The following is a 24145-nucleotide window of genomic DNA, read 5'->3' on the forward strand; positions in this document are numbered from 1 at the left end:
GCACTGGGGATTGAACTCGGGTCTTTGCGCTTACAAGACAGGCGCCAGAACTACTGAGCCAAATCCCCAGCCCAATACTGAGAGTTGAATACAGGGCCTTTGCATTGAACTACATTTCTAGCTCTTTTTTATTTTGAGATAAGGTCTCATTAAGTCATCAAATTGCCCAGGCTGGGGTCAAACTTGAGATCTTTTGGCCTTAGCCTCCCAGAGTGCTGGGTTCACAGGCATATGCCAGAAAGTGTTATTTTCTTGAAACAGCACACAAGTTATTCCACTGCTTTAAAAGTTCTGCTACTGATGGAAGGGTAAAGAAATGAACACAATGATATAACAAAATGCTCTTAGATAGGCTGGTTCATGAAATTAGGATTTTAGCAAATAAATTTCCTATCATTCACTGAAAATTTTTTCTTTAATAAATGCAGAATTTACTTGTACCTTTGGAGAATTGTCTCTCACCATAATCAATCTAGAATGCTAAGTATATTACTATTTGAGTAATACTGATGCCACATTTAGCACAAGCACAGCTGGATAAGATAAACCCTAAATGTCAAAACAACTTCCTGAAGGGAGGATGAACTGACAAACTGAGAATCTCTCTCCCCAGATACTCCTTCCCTTCATTAAGGTCTTTATTCAAAGGGTACCTCATCAGAAAGATAGCGCCTATCCAACACTATGGAAACAGCATCTGCTAAACACTGTGTCCCCCTTTACTTCAGATTCTTCCCTTAGTCTTCTTATCCACCGTATTACAGATTTACAGAAATAAGTTAATGTGTATCCCTGCCTAAACTGTAAGGCCCACAATAGCAGTATGACACGGTCATTCATTGCTCTCTGTTCCTAGCAACATGCCTAACATGTACTTAGGTACCTAACAAATTTCCCTGTACTATCACTTTGTTGGAACAATTTCCCTCTACTATATATGTTTCAATTCTAGATTGATCCATCAAGTCAAATATAGAACCTTCCTAGTTTAAAAGCATTTCCAGGACCGGGGATTTGGCTCAGTGGTTCTGCTGCCTGCCTTGCAAGCACACGGGCTAGAGTTCGATCCCTGGTACCAAAAAGAAAAAAAAAACATTTCCAGTAGGAAGTACAAATCTGTCTAGGAGGGTGGAGAGAGACAGATGCTTTACTTTGCATTTGATTTGGGAGGGAAAATGTCCTAAAATCCCAAGCTATTTCATATTGGGCATTTCTCAAACTTGAGTAATATATAATTTTCATTTTTAAAAAATCCTCAGACCTAAAAAAGTGTAGAAACACTTACTAAATAAGCTTGTCTTTCCCATGATTCTTTCAATTATGAGTTCTTACTACAAAAGCTGTTTTTCAACAAGCAAAAACAAAAATTTTTTAATCAAAATGGAAAACAATTTAATAGTCCCACAAAACTAGACATAAAGAACATTAGGTATAGGGCTGGGGAGTTAGCTCAGTGGTTCCGCCGCCTGCCTCACAAGCACGAGGTCCCAAGTTCAATCTCCGCTACCACAAAAAAATAAAAAGAGTACTACAGTTTAAGGTTCCAAGATTTAGCAAAAAAGACATAAGACACTGAGTTAAATTTGAATTTCAGATAAACACAAATAACTTTTAGTACATCTCAAACATTACATAAAAACTATATCATTAATTCCATTTTAACTTAGTACCCTGTATTTTTCTGACAATCATAATAGTCCTCACTCTGATTACTAAACAGTAATCTAAATTAACGTGACATCAAAACATTCTAAAGTCAAGTATGAATGTTTATTCATCTACTGGTCTGGATTATCTAATTCAATATTAGTTTATAGTAGGAACCAGCAAACAACTGCAGTCGCTAAATCCAGTTCAATGCCTGTTAATGTACAGCCTGAAAAATAAGCATAGTTTCTAAATTTTTAAAAGGACAAAATAAAAACAGGAATATTTCATGAAATGTTAAAATTACATGAAATACAAATTTTAGTGTCTATGTAGTTTTATTGAAATAGTCATACTAATTTATTGTCTATAGTTGTTTTCTTCCTATAACAGAATTTAGTAGTTGGTACAGAAATTATATGGCTTCCCAATCCTAAAAAAATGTGTTTTTACTATTTGTCCCTTTATAGAAAATGTTTGCTAACCCTAGCTTTATAGAATAATGTATGGTTTTAAATTTATTTTATTTTTTTTGGTACTGGGGATCAAACTCAGGTCCTTGCACTTGTGAAGCAGGCGGTGGAACCATTGAGCTAAATCCACGGCTCCTTATTTGTTTTTTTTTAGTTTTGTTTTTTGTTTTTTTTGTTTGTTTGTTTTTTTGAGACAGGATCTCACTATGTAGTTCAGACTGACCTGGAATTCACTATGTAGCCCAGGCTAGTCTCGAACTCACAGTGATCCTCCTGCCTCAGCCTCCCGAGTGCTAGGATTACAGGGGCATGCCATCATGCCCAGCTGAATTAATTTCTTGCATGAACAAATCAAGTACGTAATTACAAAAGTAAATTTCTGGGGATGGGGATGTAGTTCAGTGGTAGAGTGTGTGCTTAACCTAGGCCTTGGGTTCAATTCCCAGAACTGCAAAAAAAAAAATAAATTCCTGATTCAACTTTAAAAGTGACATTACTTTTACTAGGGCGGGCATAGGCTTGCTTAGCATGCATTAGGCCCTAGTTTTGAGCCCCAGCACAGGAAAAAAAAAAAAAAGAGAGAGAGAAAGATTCACAAGTCCAGCCATGTGTCTGGCACAGAGTACAGTAAATATTAAGGGATAGTTCTTAAATTAATAATAATCTAAGTAATATGGCCATCTTATTGTAGTGTGTTCATTTTTCAACAGGTATATGCTTAATCTTACAATAATTTAGCCTTATACATAAACTGTGACTCTACAAAATAGGGTAAAAAAAATTACTGAGTTCTTATTTAATAGCCCATGGAGTATTAGTAGTATCATAAACCTCCTACATACTGAACTGCATTATATCATCAACTAGCTGGCTGCAGGACCAAAGGCCAGTGTTCAGACTTCCATCTGGGAAAAAATTATGCTGTACATATTCTTATCATTAGTGTCGACCATCAACATTGAAGAGAAGTACAATAACTTAACTGCATTCAATTTACTAGTGGAATCGCCTCTATGAAATCAGTTTTTATTAATGGAAGCTAACAATGCCGACATCAAACCAAGTCTAATTCTTCCTTCAGTGTATCATTTTGCTTTGTAACGACTGCACAAAAAAAACCCACCAATTTAATGAATTTGAAGCATTCATTATTAACATCACTTAACACCTTCCCTGATTTGGTGGGCAAATCAAAGGACTCCTTCAAGAGAAAAAAATACATATTTTCGCAAAAAATTGCTAACCAGAGGCTAGTGACTTTAAAAGGAAATTCGTAAAACAAACACACTGAAATAGAGAGGATATGCTTCCCCTGTGGGCTCCAAAGCCTTTGCATTTCTGATCAAAAGTGACGTGAAAGTCCCGAGTTCGATCCCCAGCATACACAAAAAAAAAACAAACAAAAAAAAAAGTGACGTGAGCCTCTCACTTCCCTATTTCACTGCAACTAGTTCCGACTAGTTCCGTGGTCTTAGAATACTCCCCAAGGACCTACAAAATGTAACTTTAGGGAAATGTAAACAGAACCCTGCACCTAGCACTCCTGTCTACATTCTCCATTTTCCATGGGGAGGGGGACAAAACACAACCGCGTTTAACAAGTATGAATAGTGACAGCCATGGTTTAACAGGACAACATGTGAAACCAGAGGGCGGGGTTCAATGCCTCTCCTACACTGCACGCCCGGCCTCTCGACTCCTTCCCGATCCCTGGCGCCCCTCATAAATCTACAAGCCTGGCTCAGAGAAGGGCGGGTGTTCAGTTCTACCAGGCGAGTCCTGACTGGGAGGGCGCGGACGAGAGAGGTTTGCTCCACAGAGGGACTACTGTCCCGAGATGGTCGGGAGGTGGTGGGCGTCGAGTGAGGGGGCCCACCGCTGGTGAAGGAGCTCCACCGCGGCAGGAGCCGCCTGGGTCACCAGTTCAACGGGCCCGCCCTGGAGCCGAAGGGGGACAAGCCGCGAACGGATCTGGCTTGGCCGCGGGTGCTGGCCAGAGACGGAGGGTGAAGGCCCCAGTGGCCGAGGCAGGGGACCCGGCACCTACGTGGTCCGCGTTGCTGTTGGCGCTGTGGAAACACACAGCGCTGAAGGTGTAGCCCGAAATGGAAGCCGCCATGATGGAAATCTCCAGCTCCCCCATCATGCCCTGCGCAGGACGCACAGCCTTCCGGCTGCTTTGCCCCTGAGCATTCTGGGAAATAGAGTCAGTGCTGGAGAAGGTAGCAGCCTGACTTCAGAGTGGGAAGGGTTAAGAGAGGCAGGCTTTCGCTCCCAAGTATCCTACACGATCTCTCCGCACGATTCACACTCCACCTCCTTGCTGTTCGCAAGTTTGACCCCTTTGCAAGTGAAACTTACAGTATTAAAAGCCAGCTTTTACCGAACTGAAATATAAAAAGCGGGAAATGATTCAGGCAATTAAACGGGTTTGGATTTGACACGAGAGTTACATGGTGTGATTTCAGCTTTAATGAGAACATTCTGCCTAGGAGGTTGAGATTACAGTGCTAAATCGAAGGAGTGGAAAGAGGACCTACCCTCACAGTCTCAACACGGGATGATGGTCGCATGGAGTTAGTTAATAGTAAATGGCAACAGTAGTGATTGGTGTTTGGGTTCTGGGTACAAAAGAACACAGATTTAATGAAAATTATGGAAAGAGGATACAAACAATAGTGCAAATAAACCATCGAAATTAGAAAATCAAAATTAGAAAACTATGAGAAAGAACTTTCAATTTATTTACTCATGCTCAAAATTGGCCTCCTGATTTCCCACAAAGCTCCTTATCTCACACTCTTTTCAAGGTCAGCAAATAGAGTGGTTCACTGACAGTTGCTCAAGTGATAAACTTTGTACTTACCCTTGACATCTCCTTTCTCTCACACCATACATGTGAACAGCTAGTACAGTCTTCAAAATATATCCAGACCCTTGCTGAGCAGGGCATTGCACACCTGTGATCATAGCTCTTGAGAGACTGAGGCAGGAGGATCTTGCATTCCAGGCCAGCCTGAACTACAGAGTCTGGGGGAAAAAATTATATGTATATATATATGTATATATATATATATATACATATATATATACATATAATTTTTTCCCCCAGACTCTGTAGTTCAGGCTGGCCTGGAATGCAAGATCCTCCTGCCTCAGTCTCTCAAGAGCTATGATCACAGGTGTGCAATGCCCTGCTCAGCAAGGGTCTGGATATATTTTGAAGACTGTACTAGCTGTTCACATGTATGGTGTGAGAGAAAGGAGATGTCAAGGGTAAGTACAAAGTTTATCACTTGAGCAACTGTCAGTGAACCACTCTATTTGCTGACCTTGAAAAGAGTGTGAGATAAGGAGCTTTGTGGGAAATCAGGAGGCCAATTTTGAGCATGAGTAAATAAATTGAAAGTTCTTTCTCATAGTTTTCTAATTTTGATTTTCTAATTTCGATGGTTTATTATACCAAGGTTTGAACTCAGTACCTTGCACTTGTAAGGCAGGCATGGTGCCACTGAGCTACATTCCTGGCCCATAAATATTTGAATATTAAATGTATCAAGACATTATGAGATGAATACAACTTACCTTTGGCCTCTACAATTACAAAAGGTGCTCAAAGTGGTGGTCATTAGCTTCCAGACATTTATTAGTATGGGAACTGCTGAAGTGTGTATATAGTTTTTTGGTTTTGTTTTTTGCATACTCTGTATATAGCAAGACTTTGTCTTGATCAGTAGATAGATGTCCAGAGTCCTACAGTTCACCACCAGCACACCTGCCATACTGATCCAAACTACTATCATCTCTCATCCTGGTTATCATAATGTCATTAAATTGGGGAGTCCCAATTGGTGGCAATTTTGCCCCTCAGAGGACTGTTGGCAATATTTGGAGATATTTTCCACTGTGAAACTCAGGAAAGGGTATAACTCAAGAAAGGCCCCATAATAAAGAATTATCCCTAGGGCTGGGGATTTAGCTCAGTGGTTCTGGTAACTAACTGCCTTGCAAGTATAAGGACTTGAGTTCAATCACCAGTACCCCCCCCAAAAAAAAAGAATTATCCCTTCCTGGGCTAGGGATGTAGCTCAGTGGTAGAGAGTACTTGCCTAACATGCAAGAGGCCCTGGATTTGATACACTCCTAAAAAAACAAAACAAAATAGATACAGAAATAAAAGAAGAAGTAGAGCCAGATGTGCTGGCAAAGTTTGGGGGAAAAGAGCAAGAATGGAAAGAGATGCTGAGCGTGGTGGCGCATGCCTGTAATCCCAGCACTCAGGAGGCTGAAGCAAGAGGATCGCAGGAGGAGGAGTTCGAGACCAGCATGGGCTGCATAGTGTGTTCCAGGTCAGTCTCAACTACATAGTGAGACCCTGTCTCAAAATAACAACAACAACAACAACAACAAAAGGGAAGAGATGAGTAGCTACAGTGATATTCTGAACTTGGGGAGATAGTATGGAGATACAAATTTTTAGGAACTAGTGTAATGTAATATTTTATGGTTGACATCCTCATAAAAACTTTCAGCAAAACATCTATAGTGATACAGCATACTCAGGTGTATAGTGGTTGTAAGTGAAGGCTCTAGTGCAGACTGCTTGGCTTCCAGTATACTGTAGTCAGGATTTGCAAGGGAATAGATTTAATACAGGACACATATTTTATAGGATTAATTTATGACAGTCACACCAAAAGTCAAATGCAGAGGAGTGCAAGAGATTAGCCACACACTAGAGACCCAAAGAATTCAGCCAAGGGCCTGTATCGCACAGCAATGTATCGCACAGTCCTGGTGAAGGCCTAAAATCCAAGGAAATATACCCTGAGTCCAGCCACTGGTCTAGAGACCACAGCAATGTCTCATGCTTGTCCATATCCAGGATCTGCACCTGGAAGGCCCAAAGGCCAGTGGTGGGAGCCAGAAAACTTGCACTGGTGGGGTAAAGGATTTGTGCTACCGGGCTGAAAAATCTATATTGGAGCCAGGAAGTGATGCTTACCAGAGCTCCCCTGAAAAGAACCTCAGTCATTTCCAGCAACCCCAAGACCAGTACCCCAAGCTCCTCCTCTGAGAACAGCCAAGTTTGAATCAGGAAAACTAACTGCAGCAAGATTCTCCTAGAAAGTAAACAGCTGACATTCCTCCCCTCCAGTTTTCTTTTTATGCTATTCTTTTTATGCAACAATCCTCAGGTGGGTCTTCCCACCCAGACCACCCATACCGATTCAGCTCAGCTGGGTGTTACAAGCTGACCATTAATTAGTTAATCCACCACACAGTATCTGCTGTGGTATTCACTGTGTATGCTTGGGCCTTCTCTATGATCTAGTTTTTTTTATCTATGACATGCACACAGTACTGGTATCTACCTTGTGTGGCTGTCTTCAGGCATAATTAAGATAGTAAATTGCATATGTTTAGCACAAATTCCTGGCACACACAGATAGCTTATGATAGCTAGCTATCATTTCTATTATTAGGAAGTAGTTTAGAAGATAGGAGAGCTAAGGCATTGACAAGAAAAGACCTCAAAAAAAAAAAAAACCAAACAAACAAAAAATAAGCAAACTTCAGGTACATTGCTATAATATCATCAAGTTGCAAATACTGCTAATGGTAAGTTTCCATTTATACATTTTGAAACAGAACAATTATTTCTGCCTGCATGGGAATGCCACATTCTTTTCTGATGTGTCTAAAAATAGTAACAAGAAAGGCCAGTTTTGTTTGAATTATGCCCATTTTGTAGCTGAGGAAACTGAGATTTAAGAGGTTTTAGTTAAGTAACTTTCAAAAGGTCATTCTTGGAACAAATTAAATTATGATGGAAGTCAAATCAGCTTAACCCTATGGTCCATGATCAGGAAGGAAAATGTAAAAGAAAGAGAAGAATGATGTCAGACATGGAGGAAAGGAAAACTAGCTGAATCTTGGAGGCCTTTTGCAGGAAGAAAAGGGAGCCAGGCAGACCTGAGGCCTTACAAGGGGCCTAGTGCTGAATAGCTCCTGGGATGTTCCTTCGGAAGCTGCTACAGTGGTCATAGTGTGGAGTGATCCTGAGCAGAGAGAAGGAAGTGGGGGCTGTAGTGACAGGCTAGAGAAATGCCCCTGAGTTGGAGACTAACAGGAGACTATATGGGGAAAGAAGACACGAATGATGAACATTGACTTTGGGCCCCGTTCTAAGCTCTTTATAGGTACAGTGTATTAGCTTCATTAATCTTCCTTATGGACACTCATTTTAAACCTCATTTTATTTATTTATTTTTGGTACCGGGGATCAAACTTGTGATCTTGCACTAGCAAGGCAGGAGATGGAACCACTGAGCTAAATCCCTGACCCTTAAACCTCATTTTATAGTTGAAGAGACTGTGTACATATTTACTGAGCATTTACCATGTGCCAGGCATGTAAGATTTCATTAGATTGATCTTCTTTATTCTGTATAGCTGCCCCTTACAACAAGTGCTATTATTATTGTTTTATTTTTTGGTATCGGGATCGAACTCAGGTCCTTGCACTTGTGAGGCAGTTGCCGGGACCACTGTGCTAAATCCCTGGCCTGACAAGTGCTAGTATTATTCCTGCTACAAGGATAAACTGAGGCCCTGAGAAGTTAAGTAACTTGCTCATGGTCACACATAGTAAGGCCAGGGCTCAAAAACTGTGGGTCTGACTCAAGAGTTGGGTACCCAGTACTTTTTTTCAAAGGCTTATTTCAAAGCAGGATGTGATGGGAAAACAAAGAGGGGTTTTCAAGTAGTGCATTCAGTGGTGCTGACTGCTACAGAATTCAGAAACGGAAAGCCTTGCTCTTGAACCTGCAGATGCCAACTTGGAAGTGCTTGAGAACTCTTGGAAGCAGTTGTGGGTAATTCAGGTACCAGTGTGCAGGGATGGGAAAACTGAGGGGACAGGCAGCCTGAAGTGATGAAAGTCTCTCTCCTGCCTCATGCGATAGGCACCCAGGCAAAAGGACTGTGTTCCTTGGCACATTCCTACTTCTGTCTGGTGGTGGGCATCTTGCTTGATTGAACTTCTCTTCCCCCCTACTGAGAATTCCATTGCCCTGGTAATCAGAGGTGGTGCCCCACACAGCCTTCAGGCCTAAACAGCCAGAGTAATCCTGCCTGGAGCCAGGGCAGGAACTCTGTATAAACCGTGGGATTTTTCCAGGGCTCCATACCAACAACTGCTTATAGCTTTCATCACACAAAGCAGAAACATCTTAAGTGTTGGCAAGACACCAGGTTGAAGATGGGCTTATCTTTCAGGGGTGCTTCTTAATTAAAGCCTAAGACTTTTAAAGCCCATTCAATCAAGCTTGCTTTCCTTACCATCTAGAGTCTAGAGAAGATCAAAATAACTTCACCCAGAGCAGCATTAATTGGCCATGGTTTCCGGTGTTTTTATTGCTCTGTAATAAGGTTACTTACGCTCTTTCTTGAATTCTTTAATCACTATGCACATGGATTCCCATCTGCCTTTTACTTTACTCATGGCTATCTGAAGATTTTCTTTGACTCTTACAGAGATACTCTTTCTGAGACAACACACTGATCCCTGTGGCTGGTGTACTGTGATATACTGTAAGGCATTCATTTCCTTAGTAAAATAGAGGCCCATGTCCACTGGTGACAAGTCAGAAGAGGCCGGAGTGCTCTAAGTCACAGTCCCAGGAGCAAATGAAATTAGTCTGTTGGCCAGGAAGCCAAATACGATGGTCTGCCCTACCCTTTCCAGATGTGCCTACGATGTACAGCAACAAGGTGCCTTTTGTATTTGGGTTTTGTGGTCCCGGCTTTTGGTGGTTCCGTGGCTTTCCTTCCGCTAGCCATTTTGCAAAATGCAATACTCAAAGGGTCCCACTATGCAAATATAGTTGCCCTGGGACCTCGACGGAGGGGGTGTCTCTAACGCTGGGCCGAGAGCGTAGAGCAGGACGTGAGACTCCAGCTCAACCCTATGCTAGGGACTAGTGAGAAACTGAGAAGTCAAGTCTTTCAACCGTAATCAGCGCCGGCCGCCCGGAAAAGTAGAGAAGCGGCCTCCTACCGCCTAGAGAGTACAAACAGGCCTGTCCGCTCTGTCTGCGCCGCGTCTCTATGGCGGCCCCAATGGGCGGCTAGGTGGCTGAGCAAAATGAATGTAGGCGCTGAAGGGGACTGTAGCGCCACTACGCTTGCGGCGCGATCGGCGAGTTTCCGAGACGGCAGTCCTACAGAGGATGGCTTTGTCCCGTCGGCGCTGGGAACACGAAAACAGTAAGTGCGGCGCGGGGTTAGGAGAGGGTGAACGTTGATCCTCTTCCTGAGCTGGGGAAGGACACCGCAGGAAGGCAAGAAAGCCCAGGGAATGGAAAAGCCTTTGGGGGTGTGATGGGAGGAGCCTGAAGGGCAGCCTTGGGACCTTTAAGGGGGTTTGAAAGGAGGAATCCCGGGAACCCCTTTGGGGGAGCTTACCTGGTTTCAGGAGAAGGGATATGTGGGTGTGGGACGAACTCAGAAGCTCTTGGGGAGGCCTTGTAGGGGTGTTGAATTGATACAGGCTTGGGAAAAAGAAAGAGGGCGTGAGGCTGGCGAATAGGGCTGGTGGGCAAGGTTAAGAGGCCGAGAGAGAGTCTGTGAGGCTTAGAGGGGTAGATGACCTGAGGAGGGAGTGAGGAGATTGTGGGGCATTTGGGGAGGGAGTAAGCGAAAGTGATCTGACGTAAAATAGAGGCTCAGTAATTGCTTAATGAATTAACAGATGAATGAATGGATGTGGGGAGCCGTTAGAATCAGAAGTAATTTAAAGGGATGAAAAGAAGCAGGGAATTCTAGAGAGATAAAGTAGGAAGAAAAGGTAAATGAGAGGGGTACTGTATTTGAAAGGACTAAAAGAAAATATAAACAGGGTTAGAATACAGGGGGAAATGGAGAATAATAGAGGAAATAGACTGGTTTAGGACTTAAACTTAACCTTTAAGCAGATTTTATCTCTGATGGGTTTTCCTGAATGAAAATCCTGTGCTTGCACATTGAAAACCAAATACTTGGAAAAAAACAAAAAACAAATGCTTGGTCAAAATTCTGTACCTGCTCAGAGAGTTTGGACTTGAGTCTGAGGACTTAAGAAACTTGGATAACTGTCTCTTTGTGCTTTTTACATTTTTTTATTAATCAATTTTATTGGTATATTTAAGGTATACAATGTAATGACATTTATCATTGGAAATTTGCACCTTTACAATCATTTTGATTCTTATTTTTTCCCCATTCCCCTGCCCTCCCTTTAATCCCTCCACCCCTCCCTATTTACAAAGACTTTGTTTCCATTCCATTTTTTCTTTTTCTCATGTTAATTAATTTCATTCTCATCTTTCTTTTTCCCTCTGTGCTTTTTTTTTTTTTTTTTTTTTACAGGAGCAAGTATGTCTTTCCATCTTCTTATATCCTCTTGTCTTTTTTTTTTTTTTTTTTTTTGATACTGGGGATTGAACTGGGGATTTTGTGTTTTTGAGGCAGGTGTGAGCACCACTGAGCCAAATCCTCATCCCTCTTTGTGCTTTATTTAAGCTAAAATTTGTATAACATTTATGCATCAGATATTCTAAGTGCTTTACATATATGCATAAACTTATTCTGCTTGCCCATACTTTCATTTTTTTAACCCAAGGATGTTAAGAAATTGAACTATGTGCACTTATTGCATTATTAACAATGTTTTAAACTTCTCTGTGATGTATTGGAAACATATACTTAATTCATAATATAGTTTAACTCTAGAATCTCACCTTGTATTTTATTTTACATAGTTGGAATGCTGTCTATGAAAGAGAACTACAAATTTTCCAAGAATATGGAGATACAGGAGAAATTTGGTGAGTTAGAAAATTACAGTCCAGAATAGTATATTGAGATGTGTATATGCATTTATACCAAAGATGGACAAACTAAACATCTTGGGAACCCTGGATTGAGTCTAGCTTAAGTGGGTGGAATTAAAGTATCTTTTTTTTTTTTTAATGATTTATTTATTTATTTTTTTGGTACCAGGGATCAAACTCAGGACCTTGCAGTGGCATTGCAGGCGGTGGCACCACTGAGCTAAATCCCTGGCGCTAAATGACTTACATTTAAATTGATCAGAATATTAAGAAATTACTTTTGTTTTGTAGTTGTCATTTTTCAATAAATGATAATTTTTTTTTTTTGGTACTGGGGATCAAACTTGGGTCCTTGCACTTGCAAGGCAGGTGGCAGAACCACTGAGCTAAATCCCCGGCCCAATAAGCCATAATTTTAAGCCATCAACATGTACTGATGTCCAAGAAAACAGTTGTTGGGACATATTTTCAAGTGTTAATGCTAATGTAGAGAAGTATTTGTAATAAAAAACTGATATGTCTATTGTGTTCTATTTTGGAGATATTTTCTCATAAGTAACTATAAAAACAAAACTTAGACATTCACAAATACTATTCACTTTCAAAAAAGTCTTAATTGGGCACATGATATAAATACCTTAAATAGAATACAGCTGTAACTTTTGTTCTATTTGTTTTTTGTAACTGATTCTGTTTCTAACAGGTTTGGGGAAGAGAGTATGACTCGACTAATAAGGTGGATGCAGAAACACAAGATCCCATTGGATGCTTCAGTGCTTGATATTGGAACTGGAAATGGTGTTTTCCTGGTTGAACTTGTTGGTACTTTTAATATTCATATGTTTGAGCCAAATTTTCCATGAGATTTCTAAAAAGGCTCACAATTGATGTTAAACATCTAGGCCCAGGGATTTAGCTCAGTGTTTCTGCCACCTGCCTTGCAAGCACAAAGTCCCAAGTTCAATCTCCAGTACCAAAATTAATAATAATAATGATGATGTTAATAATCTAAATATAAAGTAGTTGTATCTTTTTGATAAAGTACATGGTATAAGAGGAAGACTGGATGGATTGTGAGAAAGCACTAAAAGAGTAGTGCCAGTCATAATACTGAAAAACAGTCCCAAAATCTGTAATTCCAGAAGATCAAAATCCCTAAAGTCTAAAATTTTCCCCAAAAATCATAATCCTAGATTACAATCTCAAATATTGAAATCCCTGAAGCCAAAACTTGGAAAACTACAATTCCCACTAATAAAAGGCTTATGTAAGGTCAATAGAAAGCAGAATACTTGGGGAAGGGATTAGTGTATTTTCAGTTGCATGCATGAAAGTTCCATCTTGTGAAGTACAATATATACTAAGAAACCTGGTTAAGCATTATGTTGGGCATATCTGTGAGGATGTTTCTAGAAGAGACTAAAGCCTTGAGTCTTGGTGGAGAATGTGGAGAATATAGCCCTCAGTGGGGCCTGGGGCCTTGAGAGAAAGGTTACAGAATGTGAATTGGTCTCTTAGTGGTAGGACAGAGTTTTCTTCCACTGTTTTGAACATCAATTCCTGGCCTTTGGACTCTAAGACTTAATGCCAATGGCTTCTGGTCCTCATGGTTTTGATCTTGGATTGAGATTTGCACCATTGGTTTCCTTGCTGCTGAGATCTTTGGGTTTGGACTAAGCCATGCTATTGGCGTCCCAGGCTGTCAGATTGTTTTAGGACTTCTCAGCCACCATAATTATGTTAGCCAATTCCCTCAATAAATTCTCTGTCATCTATCTACTTACATAGCTTATTGGTTTTGTCCCTCTGGAGGACCCTAAGATGGATTTGCTATTGGAGAAACTGGTTTCCTTTGAACACAATGGAAGGAATCTGTGAATTCTCTTCAAAAATGCTCTGATAACTTTGGTGTTCTTAGGCTGGATAATGGTGAAACATAAAACTTTGAAAGCTAATTTTTGGTGCTGTGAAAGCAATATTACTTAGTTGCAATAATCAATTTTTTTGGTAGTACTAGAATTTGAACTCAGAGCCTCATGGATGTTAGGCAAGAACTCTTCCCCTGAGCTACATCTCCAGCCTTAACCAGACTTGCAGATGGATAACATATATTTAGGAAATTTGTAGACTAAAATCACTCTCCAAATAAAAGTGCAGTGTCACTAAGATCAAAGAAGTGAAAATGTAGATGAAAAATACAAGCAATCTTCCTGCTCAGATTACTCAATTCTGTACTATTTTTTCCCCTTTATCCATAGCACCATATTTACTTTAAGAAATGTACTTTGTCAGAACAATAATTTGATAAGTTTATTATTTTGGCATTTGAATTTATAGAGATACCCTCTGTTAGAAAACATTAAGTAGGATTAGAGATTTGACTCTTTTTAAGACCCTAGGTAGACTTCTTGGTATACCAGGAAGAACCTGATTAGCACAATTATGTCATCTTTGCTAAAGTAGTACAATCAGCAATAACAATAGCTTCAAACATAGCCTAGAAAATGACAAACTGTGATAACTATTTATTTGCCACCTTTAACCATCTGAACTAGAGTTATGGTTATATAACAAAATCTAGAATGAACTGCACTTCCTGACCTCCTGCAGACTTAAACTTGGCACCCTCACTGCCACACTGGGAACCACTACATAGAGTTGGCCTATAGCTGTTGAGTTCCAAGCTCAGTTGGACCTTCTCCAAGATGGCTGCTGGCCAGTTGCCCTCTCCTGAGTGATGTTTGAACGTGAATAATTCACCAGCCACTGCAATCTGCTGCCTCCATTGCTCTGCACTACTGGTGCATTTTACTGTGGAGGCCGCTGGGGTTGCCCGTAGTCAATGTGTACAGGTTCAACCTGCCCTTCCCATGTTATGAATACAGATTCTAGGACAAAATGCCATCTGCTACCTCCCTCTTTTTGTTGAAGTAAGCCTCTTGGCTCTCCCTATGGACTTCATTTCTCACTTCAGATCCTTTCTGGGTCCTGGGAACCCACTTCCCTTCTCTGCACATTGCAATATTCCAATGTCTGGACACCAAATCCTGGAGAGGTTCTTTCTCTGCTGTTCTTCATTCCCATCTTCCCAGAAATTCCAAACTTAGAGCTTTGACTTTGTTGTTGTTGTTACTGGGGATCGAACTTGAGTCCTTGCACTTGTGAGGCAGGTGGTGGAATCACTGAGCTAAATCCCCGGCCCGAGATTTGACTTTTTAAGAAGATAGACTTCTTACATTTACCACTAAGTGTAACACTGAAAAGCTAGTACATGCCTCACTTTGGCTAATGTAGCTTTTTGGGGGGGCAGTGGTATCGGGGATCAAACTCAGGACCTTGCAGTTGTGAAACAGGCAGTGGAACCATTGAACGTTTTTTTTTTTCCCTTTGGTACCGGGGATTGAACTGAGGCCCTTGCACTTGCAAGACAGGTGACGGAAACACTGAGCCAAATCCCCAGCCCAGGAACCACTGAACTAAATCCCCAGCCCTTCTTTATCTATTACTGACTAGAAAAACACATACATTTTAAAGGGTTATTTGAAGATTTATGAGGAAAATGAATTTCAGTTAAATTCCCAAATCATACTGGTAGGTTGGAAATTGTGTGATCAAAACTTGTAAAAGTGAATTTCAGGGTATTGTTAATAAAGTTTTTTTTTTTTTCATTTTAGCCCAATGCATTTGACAGAAAATTAACATGAATATTGGTCATGAAAAATGGCAAAGATGAAAACTTAAGTTTAAACGTGTCATTTTTTTTTTTGTCATTGTTGGCATTCCTTCCAGCTAATGAAATCCCAGCAGCTTTTAATAAATTAGAGTCAGAGCCATGTATGGTGGTGCACATCTGTAATCCCAGTACTCAGGAGGCTAGGATAGAAGGATTATGAGTTCAGGGTCATCCTGAGTTATACAGCAAATCCAAGGCCAGCCTAGACTATATAGCAAGACTCTATCTCAAATAAAGCAAGCAAACAAACAAAAGAAAGAAAAAAGATGAAGTAACTGACTGGTTTGAAAATAATTACATGCCCTGTAGGATAAGAAGATAATGCAATGGTGCTCTTCTTCATTCCATAGCCAATGTTGTTTCTGCCAAACCTGTGGTCTGTATATGAGTGCAAGCAGAATGGATTTCTGTGTACCAAAACAGCATAGAGGTGTGAAGATGGAAACAATTTAATAGGAAATTCTCATGTCATTGTATGTTGAATCATAGAAGAATTTCAAAAATAGCAACATCACATTGAAAATGAATGTCAGGCCTGGGGATTTAGCTCAGTGGCACTGTGCCTACCTTGCAAGCCTTGAGCTCGATCCCTGGTAACAGGAAAAAAAAATAAGAAAAAAGAAAATGAATGTGAATATATTTTCCAAGAAGAACCATGCCTTAAAAAGTACCTTTTTTTTTTGTACTGGGGATCAATCTTAGGACATCACACTTGCCAGGCAGGTACTGTGCCTCTGAGCTAAATCCCTGGCCCAGAACCTATTCATGTTAATATGAAACTTCAAAATATAGTTAATGATTTTGAAAGTTGGTCAGGATTTACAGACTGCTTTTGTGTTTTGCCCATAATTTATCACTATAATACACTTTTATTTCATATGTTGAAGTTTTATGTTTTGTTCCTTTAGTTTTTTTTTTTCTCCTATTTAAAATTTTCAGCATTATTTTTAAGTGTGTGTGTGATGTTGGGGATGTAAACCAGGGCCTTGCACAAATGAGGGAAGCATTCTTTCACTGAGCTGTATGCCCCTAGGCTGTTTTATTTATTTATTTATTTATTTTGGTATCGGGGATCAAACTTCGGTCCTTAGCTTGTCCTTCATAGTATGTATTTCAGGTGACAGAAGCTGTAAAGTTGGGCACAATACCAACCTTAGTATTTTGTGTTTATACATTTCACTTTTAAATTCTTTTGTGAATATGATTTGTCTGCTCATAAACTGTTACCTTAGTGCATCTTCATTAGTGTATCCGTAGTTATACTTGCAAAGTATCTATGTTATTAATGCCTGTTTTGTTACATAAGGTGGCCTATGCATTATTGTCATGTTTATGTTTAGAAATCTTTAAACATGTAAATAGATGTCTTTTAAATAGTGTTTAAATTTTTTGGAGGTATATTTTTGGGGTTTTGATCTTTTAGGATTTTATACTTCAGTAATTTTGATCTTTTGGGATTTCAACATTTAGGATGGTGGTTTTTGGGTTTGTGTCTTTTTGGGCTTATAACTAAAACCCCTAAAAGAGAAGACGGGGAATCTGAGTCCTAGTCTTGGTTCTGGCTATACTCTTGAACAAGAGCAGGCTACTCAGAGTTTTGGCTAGGTGATCTTGATTGGTTTCTTCTAACTCAAATCTGTATTTATAAAAGAAAAATGATTGCAATTCTAGTATGAATTTAGGTGATTGTGTGGTTTGAAAAAAGCGTTTTGTCCATGGAACCAAGTTTCGGTACAGGTTGTAGTACTAGCTTATCACTGTGTTATGCCTGTAGTTTGCTCATTTCTTTGGAGGAAGAATAAGACTTAGGCTTCATCCTAAATGGCTTTCTGGTCTGATTTGTAAGCGTACATACATAAAAGTGAAATGCATTGAGCGACTACTGTGAGCTAAGCTTCATGCTAGGTACTGAAAACATGAAAATTTAAATCTTGTGTTTGAATTATATAGATAATAGAGAACAGAATGACAAGTTAAGCTATAGCTTGATGTGTGTGATAATAGATATATTGGGTCCTGAGTGTAGGCTCTGGTTGGGGGTTTATGGTGTTGGATATTGAGGAAGTGTGAAATCATTATTTCTTTTGTCTCTGAATGTAGCCAATGTCCTCTAAACATTAACCAAGATGGGCTTTAACTTCATAGCTTTTTTTCTTTTTTTTTGGTACTGAGGATTCAACTCAGGACCTTGTGTTTGTGAGGTAGGTACAACGCCACTGAGCTAAATCTCCGGCCCTTAACTTCATACCTTAATTTGCCTGTTTTTGAATGTGTAAGTGGAACTCTTCAGTGTGTACTTTTAGGTCTTTCAATATTCTGTGAGATTGAATCAAGTTGTTTATAGCAGAAGTTAAGTTCACTGCTGTATAGATTTCCTTTTGGAACTATACCACAGTTTTTATTTATTCATCTCTTGTTTATACCTGTATATTCTTTGGGTTTGCTTCTCAATAGTTTGCTTGTAAAGGCTAAAGATTTATCCTTTGAGATTAAAAGTTTGTAGATTTTACATAATTATGTACAGTGTGAGTAATTTTGACTTTATTTCTTCCTTTTAAATCTTTTATAACTTTTTTCCCCTATTACACTGTCTGGGACTTTCATTAGAATGTTGAAAAGAAGTGGTAATATAATCCATGTCTTTTTTCCTCTTTTCAGAGAATCTTGCAATATTTCACTCTTAAGTGTGATGTTAACTTACAGGTTTGTTTTGTGGATAACTCCGTATCAGATTGAGGAAATTTCCTTCTATTTTTTTACTTAGCTAAGGTGATATGTATAAATATATTTCTTACAAATCTTGTTTATCAGATTTTTTTTTCCTGTATTGAGATAATCATGATTTTTCTCTTTTAGTCTCTTGTTGGTGAATTAGATTGATCCTTTTTTTTTTTGAGATAGGGTCTTACTATGTAGTTGAGACTGACCTGGAACTCACTATGTAGCCCACGCTGGTCTGGAACTCGCAGCGATCCTCCTGCCTCAGCCTCCTGAGTACTGGGATTACAGGCGTGAGTCACTACGCCTGGCTAGATTGATCCATTTTCAAATGTTTAGTGCATTAGTATAAATCCAATTTATCACTAGATTCAATTTAATATTTTGTTTAGGATTTTTACAACTGTGTCCATTTGTCCATGATAGACATTGTCCTATAATTTACTTTTCTTGTGATTTTCCTGTCAGCTTTTGGTGGTAGGTAATGATGGCATTATTAAATGAGATTTTGTTTGTATGCTGGCATTATTAAATGAGATTTTGTTTCTTTGTTTGGTAAAGGGGGTCAAATGGCGCTTATGAGGCAGGTGCGGCGCCACTGAGTCAAATCCCTGGGCAGAGATTATATATTTTTTAAAGCATTTAAGACTGATATTATCAGGGCCAGGGATTTAGCTCAGTGGTTTCGCCCCTGCCTTGCAAGCGCAAGGACGTGAGTTCGATCCGAGGTACCAAAAAAAAAAAAGACTGATATTATCCTTACATTTTTGTGGAATTCACTGGTAAAGCCACCTAACCAGTGATGGCGAACCTTTTAGAGCTTTCAATGATATAAATATCCCACTGTGGTACGCATGCCATAGATTTGTCACCTAAGACGTTGCATTGCTTATGAGAAGTTCTTTTTTTTTATATGGACTTATTAAATAAGGTATAATATATATTGATTAAAAAAATTTTTTTGGTACTGGGGCTTGAATTCAGGTCCTTGCTCTTATGAGGCAGGCGGTGGAACAACTGAGCCAAATCCCTGGCCCTATAATATATATTGAAAAGTGAACATAAAAAAAGAAAAGAAAAGTGAGCATGTCACAAGTGTAGAGCTTCTTTTTTTGTACTGGGGATCGAACTCAGGACCATGTGCTTGCCAGGCAGGCACTGCTGAGATAAATCTCCAGCCCTAAGCTTCTGTGTTTTAGATTTTTAAGACACGGTCTCACTCTGTGTTCAGGCTGGCCTTGAACTCACTATGTAGCCCAGGACGGCCTCAAACTCGAGGTAATCCACCTGCCTCAGCCCCCGGAGTGCTGGGATTATAGACATGCACCAAATTGCCAAGCCTGTGTTTCCCATTAATTGTTGTATGTGGTATGAGGTTTATTTCCCCCCATGAATATCCAGATAATCTAGCACCATTACTGAATCATCTTGAGTTTCTACCACTGCAGTCACTATCATAAGTCATGTCATATAGTATATGTTTAGGGCTGTTTCTGGATTTTTTTTTTTTTTTTTTTGTACCAGGAATCGCATTTGGGACATTGCGCTTGTAAGGCTGGTGGCAGAACCACTGAGCTAAATCCCCAGCCCTTTTCTGGATTCTTTGTATGTTCCTTTAGAAGTCTGTATATCCTTATCTTGATGCCATGTTTTTCTAATTCCTCTAATGTAAGTTTTCATAGTAAGTTCTTCAACTTTGATCTTTTACACTTTCATGTTGGCTATTGGAAATTAGCTCTTTGAATGTTTATTTAAATTTTAGAATGAATTTGAGATTTTGATTGGGATGGGATATATCAATGGATCAATTTAGGAAGGATTTTATATCTATAGTAGAGTATATGAATCTATGATGTATTTCTCTATTTATTAGGGTCATTTATTCTTAGTGATGTTTTATAGTTTTCTCTGTAGAGAACTTACATATCTTTTATTAGATTCATTCCTAGGTGTTTGATTTTTTTTTCTTAGATGTTAATTGTTATCATATTTTTTTTGTGGTACTGGAGATCAAACTCAGGACCTTGCACTTGCAAGGCAGTTGTGGCACTGCTGAGCTAAATCCCTGGTTTATTATACTTTTAAAATTTTTATTTTGTAGTCGTTTATTGCTAGTATATAAAAGTAGTAACAGGTTTTTCTATTGATCATGTATTCAGTAATTCCAGTAGTTTACTTATAGATTCTCTTGAATTTTGTATACTTATAATAATGTCATGTACACAAAATAGTTTTTTGTTTCTTTTTAATTTAATTATTTATTTATTTCTTAGTTTTGTTTCTAATCAGTATCTTTTTAAAAAAAGAAATGAAGGAAAAAATGATGATGAAATTAGAGCTTTTGCAAATGAGAAGGGGACCAAGAGTTGGAGTAGGGAGGGTAGGGAAAGGGTACAGGATTAAAAAAAAAAAAAAGGAATTAAGATGTATTGTGTACATGTGCCAACTTCCCCAAGAAATGTAATCATTACGTACTGTGAACATGTACTAATAACATGCTATATACTCTCCACACTTGATCTTAGCCAAAAGGCCGAAAAGCGATGCTATATACTCTCTAGTACAATGTTGAATTAAAATTGTACAGAAATTGTGAAGGGATATTGATATTTCATCAATAATGTTAGTCTAGGTTTTCACAGATAATTATTATTACAGAAATTTCTACTCCCAATTTGTTATGAATTTAATCAGAAATGGGTATTGCATTGATCAGTTGCTTTCTCTGTTAGCTATTAAGATGACTAGGTGATTTTTAAAATTCCACTAATATATGGATTTTTATTTCAGGTTTGAGAATCCTCAATTTATTTTATTTTTATCTTATTTATTTTTGTTTTTTTAGTGTTGAGGATCAAAGCTAGAGCTTTGAACACATGAAGCTTGGGTTATAACACTGAGTGAAACAACCATCCCTCAATTTTTTTATTGACTTGTTTTTTTTGGTTTTGTTTTGTGTGACAGGATCTCACTATGTAGTTGAGACTGACTTGAAATTCACTGGTTAGCCCAGGCTGGTCTCAAACTCAACAGTGATCCTCCTGCCTCAGCCTCCCTAGTGCTGGGATTACAGGCCTGCGCCACCATGTCTGGCTAAGACCTGGTGCTTTTGAGGCAGGTGTGGCACCACTGAGCTAAATCCCCAGCCCTTTGTCAACATTTTGAGAAACAGTTTTAGTGATTTATTGTTAAATGTTAAATGTCAAAACAGGCTTCTATTCCTGGAGGAACCAATTTTGATTGTGGCATATTATTTTTATATATTTTGGATTTGATATGGTAATAATTTGTTTCGGATTTGTATAGATTCATGGTTGCCCAGTAATTTTCCTTACTTGCAGTATTTTTTTTTTTGTAGTACCAGGGATTGAACTCAGGACCTTGCGCTTGCAAGGCAGGCTTGTTGCCACTGAGCTAAATCCCTGGCCCTGACTTGCAATATTCTTGTAAAGTTTTTCCATCAAGATTGTGCTGGCCTCATAAAACAAAATGGGAAACGTCTTTTCATTTTTTTGAGACAGTCTTGCTGTATAGTTCAGGCTGGCCTTGAAATTACTGTGTAGCCCAGGCTGGCTTTGAGAGTAATCCTGCTACACAGCCTCCTGAATGATGAGACTATGGGCATGCATCGCCATGCCTGGCTGAGAAGTATCTTTTTTGAAGCAACCTTTTTTGACTCAATTATTTTTGAGGTTCATCCATATTTTTGCATATATCAATGGTCAATATTTTTTATTAATTAGAAGCATTCTTTTGTATAGTTAGATCATGGTTTGTTTTTCCATGTACTTGTGGAAGGACATTTTCTTGTTAACATTTTTGACAATTATAGATAAAATTGTTTTAAACACTTATGTATGGGTTTTCATATGAACCTAAGTTTAATTTCTCTCTCTCTCTCTTTTTTTTTTTTTGTACCTGGGATCGAACTCGGGTCCTCACGCTTGCCAGGCAGGCAGCGGAACCACTGAGCTAAATCCCTGGCCCCCAAGTTTATAGTGGAAATATGTTTATCTTTACTAGAACAGAGGATACTTTTTATTTTCTGATGTCCTCTTCGATCTCCTTTTTCAGAGTACTGTAGTTTTTCATTATAGAGATCTTTTACTTTCTGGGTTAGGTTAATTTATAGGTATTTAATTTTTCTTAATGCTATTTTGAATGGTATTGTTTTCCTGATTTCTTTTTCTGTGGGTTTATTATTTGTGTACTGAAATGCTATTGATTTTTGTGTGTTGATTTTGCATTTTGCTACATTATCAAATTTGGTTATTAATTCTAGGAATATTATTGGAAATTTTAAATCTTCTATATAAAGGATCATGTCATCTGCAAATAATGATAATTTGACTACCTCCTTTCTCTTTTCTTTCTCTTGCCTGATTGCTCTGGCTAATATTTTGAGTACTATGTTGGATAAGAGTGGTGATAATAGACATTGTTGTCTTGTTCCTGATTTTATTTTGGTACGGGGGATGGAACTTGGGTCCTTGTGCTTGCAAGGCAGGCACTGAGCTAAATCTCCGGCCTTGTTCCTGAAAGGTTTCCCCCATTTAATGAGATGTTGGCTGTTGGTTTGTCATAAATGACTTTATCAAATTGAGATAGGGTCCTTCTGTACCTATTTTCTTCAGGGTTTTTATGATAAATGGATGTTGGATTTTGTTAAAGGCTTTAAAAAAATATATTGGGATGATCATGTGATTTTTATCCTTGTTTCTGTTTATATGGTGTATTGTATCTTCTGATTTGTGTATGTTCAACTCTATACTTGTATTTTTGGGATGAAGCCTATTGGTCATGATGTGTGATTTTTTTTGGTACTGGGACTCGAACTCCGGTCCTTGAGCCTGGGAAGTAGGAGATGGAATGACTGAGCTAAATCCCCAGCCCATGTGTGATCTTTTTGATAATTTGTTGCATTCTGTTTTGCTAGTAACATGTTGAGGGTTTTTGCATCTATGTTCATTAGAGATTGACACACAGTTTTCTTTCTTTTTTTTTTTTTTAATTTTTTTGAGACAGGGTCTCACTATGTAGTTGAGACTGACCTGGAACTCACTATGCAGCCCAGGCTGGTCTCGAACTCAACAGCGATCCTCCTGCCTCAGCCTCCCAAGTGCTGGGATGACAGGCGTGCGCTGCGATGTCCAGCTTACAGTTTTCTTTTTAGTGGGCTCATTGTCTGGTTTTGGAATTAAGGCAGTGCTAGTTTCCAGCAATGAGTTTGGAGGTATGTCTTCCCTTTGAATTAAAGCGTTTGAAGAGTATTGACATTATATCCTTCCTGAAGGTCTTGTAGAATTCAGCAGTGAATTCATCATGTGCATGACATTTCTTAGTTGGTAGGCTTTTTATTTTATTTTATTTTTTGGTCTTGGGGAATGAACTCAGGGCCTTGTGCTTTCAAGGCAAACGATGGAACCACTGAGCCAGAGCCCTGGCTGTAGGCTTTTTATTAATACCTCAATTTCATTGCCTATTATTGGATTATTCAGTTTTTATGTCTTCTGATTCATTTTTGGTAATTCATATGTGTTTAGGAATTTGTTGATTTCTTCAAAATTCTCCAATTTATTAGAGGACAAATTTTCATAGCAGTTGCTAATGATCTGGATTTTGGCAGTGTCTGCTGTGATTTTACCTTTTTCATTTCTTTTTTTTTTTTTTTTATTTTTTTTGAGTTTATTGGTACATTT

The 24145-nt window shown here is 38.8% G+C and overlaps 2 protein-coding genes across 2 annotated transcripts in view; one reads left to right on the forward strand and one right to left on the reverse strand.

The window, feature by feature from the left end:
- Positions 1-4299, reverse strand: part of Abraxas2 (abraxas 2, BRISC complex subunit) — a 31082-nt gene extending 26783 nt beyond the window's left edge. Inside the window, exon 1 of the mRNA XM_010621241.3 lies at positions 4168-4299. Coding sequence (XP_010619543.1) covers positions 4168-4266 — 99 coding nt within the window. The 5' untranslated portion in view covers positions 4267-4299. The remainder of the gene's footprint in view (positions 1-4167) is intronic.
- Positions 4300-10031: 5732 nt separating this feature from the next.
- Positions 10032-24145, forward strand: part of Eef1akmt2 (EEF1A lysine methyltransferase 2) — a 39105-nt gene continuing 24991 nt past the window's right edge. Inside the window, exons 1-3 of the mRNA XM_033761366.1 lie at positions 10032-10391; positions 11924-11989; positions 12699-12813. Coding sequence (XP_033617257.1) covers positions 10270-10391; positions 11924-11989; positions 12699-12813 — 303 coding nt within the window. The 5' untranslated portion in view covers positions 10032-10269. The remainder of the gene's footprint in view (positions 10392-11923; positions 11990-12698; positions 12814-24145) is intronic.

Source organism: Fukomys damarensis, unplaced genomic scaffold (assembly GCF_012274545.1).
Source record: "Fukomys damarensis isolate Sample0158 unplaced genomic scaffold, DMR_v1.0_HiC HiC_scaffold_8, whole genome shotgun sequence".
Taxonomy (NCBI): domain Eukaryota; kingdom Metazoa; phylum Chordata; class Mammalia; order Rodentia; family Bathyergidae; genus Fukomys; species Fukomys damarensis.